The sequence below is a fragment of the Humulus lupulus genome, chromosome X (assembly GCF_963169125.1).
Source record: "Humulus lupulus chromosome X, drHumLupu1.1, whole genome shotgun sequence".
NCBI lineage: Eukaryota > Viridiplantae > Streptophyta > Magnoliopsida > Rosales > Cannabaceae > Humulus > Humulus lupulus.
In genome coordinates, this window is record NC_084802.1 from 12,240,868 (window position 1) to 12,248,441 (window position 7,574).

The 7,574-nt window shown below is 38.8% G+C and overlaps 1 protein-coding gene across 1 annotated transcript; it reads left to right on the forward strand.

The window, feature by feature from the left end:
* The first annotated feature begins 995 nt into the window (after positions 1–995).
* On the forward strand, positions 996–6,034 carry LOC133804231 (uncharacterized). Its single transcript, XM_062242385.1, has 5 exons — positions 996–1,079; positions 2,817–3,728; positions 4,068–4,946; positions 5,221–5,735; positions 5,833–6,034. The coding sequence occupies exons 3-5, from the start codon at positions 4,635–4,637 to the stop codon at positions 5,966–5,968; spliced, it is 963 nt and encodes a 320-aa protein (XP_062098369.1). The 5' UTR covers positions 996–1,079; positions 2,817–3,728; positions 4,068–4,634; the 3' UTR covers positions 5,969–6,034.
* Positions 6,035–7,574: the final 1,540 nt, after the last annotated feature.

Below are 7,574 nucleotides of genomic sequence, written 5' to 3' on the forward strand. Positions count from 1 at the left end.
CCAAGGGCTCGGGATTGGTCCCGAGGTTAGGTTTTGGAATTGAAGTTTGGTATGGTTATAATTGTGACCGTGACTAGGTGTACGCTAGGGCTCAAAAGGGATCGTGCTTGAGGGTTGTCATCATTCACTACTACAAATATAGGCTTTCTCTGCGATTTTTTTTAAACAATAAATAAAAAAGCGCAGTGAAAAGGTTTGAAAGAGTCAAAAAAATTAAATTTAATGTCTGCGCCCTATTTTATTGCGGTTTTTAAAAAAAACGCAGTGAAAGGTTCGAATGGCACACTTTTCTCCGCGGTTTTGGGTATAAAACCGCAGAGAAAAGTGTGGCACCTTTCTCCGCGGTTCTATACCCAAAACCGCAGAGAAATGTCCACTTTTCTCTGCGGTTTTGGGTATAAAACTGCGGAGAAAGGTGGTCTCCACCCACTAAAGCACAAAAACCTATTTTTCCCACTCATTTGCTCAACTTCTTCTTTGTTGAAAGGTCACGGCCGAAGCTCTCTCCCACCACCGTCCCTACCCACAGTAAGCCCCACATTGTCTATTTCTTTTTGTTTTTTTTTTCCATTTCCTTGCATATTAAAGCTAGAAATCATGTATATATACTTAATCTTGAGTTATTTTGAAGTTTTAGGGTAAAAATGAAGAAATATTGTGTGGGTTTAATGGTGGTTTCTATGTATGTTTATATGGTTATTTTTTGTAATATTTTTGAAATTTTATATAGGATTGGAGGACATTTTCATTGTTTAAAACGTGTATTGATCACTAAAACTTGATTTCTTTAATGTATATTTCGGTTTAGGGTATTTTTGTATTATTTTATTTAGAATAATGTTGTTTACATAATTTTTTATATTAAAAATTAGTGCTTGCATAATTTTGTATATTATTTAGGTAATGATTTTTTTAAAGTATATTTTTGTTAATTATATTATTTTAGGATAAATTCAATTACCATACATTTACTAATGTTTAACTTTTTATTGTAGGAAATATTTGTTTGAGTGTGAGCTCCCACTCAAGGTTGAAATATTTGTTCGAGGTTGAAATTGCGGTGAATATTAATTTTTAAGGTAAGTAGTAATTACTACTTAATTTTTTATTTTTATTTTTTATATTTACAAACTATTGTTAGAGGAGTTTGAATATATTAGATATTCATCCATAGTGAAGTAGGTTCTGAGATAAAATTATGTGCTGCGGAGATAACAGAAGGTTGAGAACATGTGTACCTTAGTGAAGTAGGATCTGTGAATTTTCTGTGTGTTGCGGTGACTTATGGTTGAGAACATGCATGTTGTTTGTTATATGTTTTGTTTGATGTGAATTTATAGGTAGATAACTTGGGATATGTTTTGTTTGATGTGAATTTATAAGTTACTATGTATAATAATAATCTTTTTGTTTTTGTTGAAATTTTAAATACATATGAATTTTGGATATGTTATAGAAATAAATGAAACTCTGTCCATTTCATTTTATAATTTAATAATTGAACATAATTTTAGAGTATTACTATACTAATTTTCTTTTCATTATCAACTTAGGAATTAGGTAGATATTATCATTATGGATAAGTCATGGATTCTTGAGAATAGAGAAACACAACAATTTCAAGACGGATTCAACCAATTTTTAGAATTTTGCCAAACAAATTGTAGTGATCCGTAAAGAATTCATTGTCCATGTATAGATTGTGGTAATGGAACAAAAGAAAATATTACCATGATAAAAAATCATGTATTTTGTCGGGGATTTGATACAAGTTATCGTACATGGTATTAGCATGGGGAATCATTGAAAAATAATAATCCATATCCATTCAGGAGGCGAGGGGTTGATGATTTGGGTTATAGTGATTGGGAAATTTGACATAATATGCAAAAAAATTAAACAAGCTAAAATATTAAACTAAAAAAATAAAGATAGAAAAATTATCCCACTCTTTCAATTTCTTCCCCAAAATAACCCTGACTTTTCAACTTCCCTCCCTTTTCTCTAACTCCCTTCTCTCTCCTAAATTCTCTCATTCTCGCCATCTTTCTACAGACCAGGGACGGTTGTGCATGGAACCCAGCCACCCCGAACCAGCGAACCCACACCGAACCAGCGACCCACACGAACACACCCAACCCAGCGACGAACCCACACGAACCCAGCCACCCCGCAACACCACACCGAACCAATGACCCACACGAACCCACACGCCCACACCGAACCCAGTGACCCACACGAACACTACCCACGCCGGACCTCCGAGAACCCAGTCTCCGATCACCAACCCACACGAACCCACACGCCCACGGGAATCAAGGTTTGTTTTTTATATTTTTCTTTTAATTTGTCTTTTGAATTCGAACGAAATTGGTGTATTTGAGGTTAGTTTGTTGTTTTAGAACTGCATTCTATGATTAATGTTCAGATTTCTACTGTTTTGTGTTCGGGGAAGAATCTAGGTATCGGGACTGCTTTTTCTTTGGTTTCTTATAAATTTGCGATATTAAGCGATGTTTGTGCGATTTGGTGCGACTTATCAAGGCAGTATGGTTGCTTGGCGTTGTTTGTGTCTGATTTGCGATTTTTGAACGACATTTGGGCGATATTGTCCGATTATGTAGGGAAAATAATGATAGTTTATGGCATTTGTGTTGTTTTAGCGATCTTTGTTCGATGTTTGTGCGATTATATTGGATAGGTTTGCGATTTTAATTTAAAAACCTTATACATTTTTTATAATTGTAGTTTTGCGAGGTTTTGCGAGTTCTTTTGCGACATTTGTGCGATTATAAATCCTGTTTTTAAAAATGCAGATGGCTCCAGAGCTCGTTCTCCCATTGTCCGAGCATTTTCCAGGGCGTATCAGCTACGGAGGAAGCAGGTACTTCACTGCTATAAAGGATAAGTTCGAAGCCTTTAAGTTGAGTGATAAGGTGAAGGAAAGTCCCTTCGAATCTTTTTGGAATGCCAGTGTTCTTCAATTCTCTGGGGTGATTGTGCATCAACTGTTATTGAGGAAAAAGAAAGTCAGTGAAGTTAAAAACGATGAAGTGTGGTTTTACGTGGGTAAAACAGAAACCAGATTTGGGAGGTCTGAGTTCGGTTTGATCACAGGCCTAAAGATGAGTGGTGGCCCCTCGACAGCAGAATTGAATACACAATGTGATTCTGATCGGATACTGCGGGACTATTTCAACAATGCGAAAAGGGTGGCCTTCAAAACCCTTTGGCTAGCTTTTGAGGCGTGTGATGTTGAAGATGATGTTTACAAGCTGGGTTTATGTGCTTTTGTTGAAGGCATTCTGTTGTCACGGTCCGAGGGTGTGTATATTTGGACTGATATGCTGAAGTTAGTTGAAAATGTAGATAACTTCTTCGAGTATCCTTGGGGCCTCCTTTCTTATCAGAAGCTGTTGTCTTCCACAGCTAAAAATATGCAGCAGCTACGGCAAAACTACCTGGATAAGTTGTCGAGCAAGAAAGATAAGAAGAAGAAGAAATCGAAGAAGGAGAAAAAATTTACTCAACTAGAAGCGAAGTACAATGTGTACGGATATGCACCAGCCCTGCAATATTGGGCGTTTGAGGTCATGCAAGATGTGGGGAAGAAGTATGGGCAGTGCAAAGGGAGCAGATTCCCTAGAATGTTGAACTGGAGCACCCCCGTTACTGTTACGAAACACGATGTGAAGCAAACTGATGTGGCACTGCTGTTTGAGAAAAGGGTATGTGAATCTTTCTCTATTTCTCATTTTTGTTCTGATATATTTTGCCTTCAGTATTATTTGCGATATATGTGCGAGTTTTACGCGACATTTGTGCGACAACATTTTTATTTTAGCGATTTACATTATCTGTTTTGCGACATATTTGCGACATTATGCGATTTTTTATTTTGTGATTTATTTTTTATTTCTTTTTAAAATATTAGCGACATAATTGTGACTTATTGCGACATAAATACGATTTTTATTACTTTGTTGATAATATAATTTTGCGACATTATGCGATGTTTCTTCGAGTTTCTGCGATATTGATTGTTTTCTTATTTTTTGGTTATGCAGATGGTTGTCCTTCAGATCTTGCACCCTCGGAATTAGGAGGTTGAATACTGGAACTCCAATTGTGAGGGTGAAGTCCCCACGGTGGATATGGGCTCAGATGAGACGGAAGAAACAGAAGCTGGAACACAAGATTCCACTCAATTCGAGACCCAAGCAAAACGGGTGGCGGAATATGTTCAAACTGCAAAAATCATTCCACCATCACCACCGAAAGAACAAACAGAGCCGTCCACATCAGGCACTGTGCCTCCAACCTCAACTCCTGCAGCCAATGACGCCGACTACCTTGGGTTGGCGAAGAGATTGGAGAAGGTCGAAGCCCAACAAATTGCAATTCTGGCTGCACAGAATGAGATGAAGACTACGTTTGAGAGTAGACTGGTGGAGATGAAGAAGCTTATCATGGATCAACTTGCGACCGTGATAAGTTTGTTACAGAAGCAACCATCACAGCCAGCAGAGGATGAATGTCGTCAGTATAATTCTGGTTCTGAAGACGACGTGTACCCTAAAGATTGGTAACCCAACGTAGATGAGGTTCCTTCTACTCCAACGGATGCCATTATTATGGCCATCGGAGATACGCAGTCTCAGGATGTGCAACAGTTGGATGGGCCACCAGCTGGAGTGGAATTTGTGAGGAGGGAAAAATGGAAGCCAGTGTATTTGAAGGACTACACAGCGGGGAAGAAGAAACAACGAACTGGTCCTGTTGAGGTTGATACTTTGAGGCCAGCAGACCCACGACTATACAAATTTTTCAAAAGGTGGATTACTTACTCGAGGGACAACCGCCGTCCTAGAGAAGTGCACACTGGCATTGCCGATCGGAGTTGGTTCATGAAGTTGATGGTGGAGCACAAATGGATCGACGATTCTGTAAGTACCTGTTTCTTAACTGTTTAATTTCACTGTTTTCTCATTTTGAACAATACATCATTTTATTTGTGATATTTAGCGATGTATAAGTTGATTGTTTGTTTAAATCGTAATTAAATCGCGAAAATGGTACATTGGGATATGCGCGACGTTTGGCGATGTCTGTGCGACATAAAGCGATTTAATTACAGAAATTATGTTTTATGCGACTTGTTTGCGACATTTGTGCGACTTTTGTGTGATTCGATTCTAACCATTTTTATTTCAAATGCAGCAAATTGATGTCATATTCCACTTGTTGAGAAGAAGGAGGAAGCTCTTCCCTGAGGTGTACACTACGAATTGTGTGGTTCTGAACACATCTGCTCCACAAATATTTTCAATGTACTGGAATTGTCATGATGGTGACAGAAGCACATTTATCTGGGATGAGTCAGTCATTGATTATGTGAGGGGGATGGAGCATCGGCACTTGCCTTGTTGGGAGAACCAGGAGCACATCTACTTCACATTGAACCTTCCTGCTGAGAAGCATTGGGTGGCTGTTGAGGTAGATATTGAGAATTGGCAGATTTTTGTATATGACTGTGATATCGGCGCCACGACTGAGGACAATATGAAGTCATATTTGAAGCCTTATACCGAGATATTTGCATCCTTATTGCGGGCTTCTAGTTATTTTAAGATCAATAGTTATGTATTTCCGGTTGAAACAGGTGATCTCAGCCAGCTCCCACAAATGCATTATAAACGAGCTACTCCGGAAGTTGTACCGCAAGCGGAAAGCAAGTAAATGTCTCTTTTTGTATTTATTTTATTTTGTACTCCATTATGAATTACTTTACTAAATTGTTACTAAGAATTACCAATATCTTTTTATTTGCAGTGGCGATTGTGGAATATATGCCATTGAATACGTGGAGCACCGAATGTTGGATCGGTCGTTTGAGAAAGTTAACGATGATAACATGCTCACCTTTAGACATAGGTGGTGTGTTGACTTATTTTACCAGAATGTATAATATTTACGACACTATTATATTTTGTCAGATTAGTAAAATATGTTAGAAATCGTCTTTAATCGCTAATTTCGCTTTGAAAATCGCACATTGTCGCACATTTACGTCGTCTGAAATCGCATTTATCACACAAATATCGCATACAAATCGCATAATTAATCTCCATAGCAAAATATATCGCACAAAATCGCAATGATAATCGCAAAAACATCGCCAGCTATCGCAAAATTGGAAAAAAAAATCTACTTTGACCCTGTTAAAAATTCTACATGGTTCACACATTCCTGTATAAAAAAAAAGGTTAAAAAACTATAACAGCAACCAAGAATACAACACAAAAATCCAGTCCAAAAATAAGTGCATTACAACTAATATAGATAAGTACACTAATAGAGAAAAGCTTCAAACTCGAGCTTTGCATGTAGCTCTATTGTGCCCCGAACCACCGCAGTTAGTACAATGGCGAGGTTCCACAACCACTTGACCATTAGACGGGCGACGCTTCGTCGGTCTTCTACCCGCATTGCTCTTCCTAGGTCGACCCACTGGTTTTTTATCCACTGGTACCCCGACTCTCATGTTCTTGATGTGTTCTAGTAGTACCCAATCATCCTCCTCGTCGACAACATTAATTGTTGCATCGTAGGTCTTCTTCCACGTGTCTTTTGTGTAGTACGGGGAGCTAAGTGCGTACAGGCTAGCATTCTGACAAATTGCTGCGGCACATGCATGAGGACAAGGGATTTTTAGCAATTGGAACATTCCGCATGTGCATGTTCTCTCGACTAAGTCCACATCACCACCTCTCTGACCTTCAGGACCCGTACCAACGTTAAATAATTGTGCACCATTACGATAGACAGTCCTGAACCTACCATCTTCATGTTGTGCTTTTAAATCCTTCTCAAAAGTAGTTGCCAAAGGGGTAGTGCACTTACTTGCATTTTCGAGACGATCAGCAAACCAATTTTGCAGTGTGAACCTGGTGAATTCAACCAAAGTAGTTATTGGATATTTCCTGAATTCTTCTGTCACGTTGTTGAAGCTTTCAGCGGCGTTGCTTGTCATTATGTTGTACCAATCGCTTGGACAATAAGGACGAGCCCACTTTTCAAGCCCTATTTGCTCGACGTATGTAGCAATGGGAGGATCCATCCGTTTGAGCACCTCAAAATGTCTATCACATTCAGTCTTCGACCATGCGTAGGCTGCCAGCCATATTTGCGTGTTACATACATCAGTCTTGAACTTGAACGTGACATTCATAGTAATATGTTTAAAGCAAAAACAATGGCATGCTTCGGGGAAAACGACCTCGACAGCATGTTCAATGCTCTGATGCCTATCCGATACGAACACAAGGTTTTCAACCTCCCCAATGGCTTCCCTTAACATCTGCAAGAAATACTTCCAAGAGTCGTGGTTCTCACTGTCGACAATTGCAAAGGCCATCGGAAACAATTGGTTGTTTGCATCGTACGCAACAGCAAGTAACATTGTGCCCCCATACTTTGTCTTCAAGAATGTTCCGTCAATACTAATCACATGACTACAAAACTTAAATCCCCTCCTACAAGCATCCAGTGACCAAAACAGTACTTGAACCGGT

What these genes read in the sequence shown, in the direction of transcription:
- LOC133804231 (XM_062242385.1), top strand. Translation starts at nt 4,635, where the DNA reads ATGGCCATCGGAGATACGCAGTCTCAGGATGTGCAACAGTTGGATGGG. An exon ending in ACAAATGGATCGACGATTCT is followed by an intron (nt 4,947 to 5,220) that starts GTAAGTACCTGT and finishes TTTCAAATGCAG; the next exon opens with CAAATTGATGTCATATTCCA. An exon ending in GTACCGCAAGCGGAAAGCAA is followed by an intron (nt 5,736 to 5,832) that starts GTAAATGTCTCT and finishes TTTTATTTGCAG; the next exon opens with TGGCGATTGTGGAATATATG.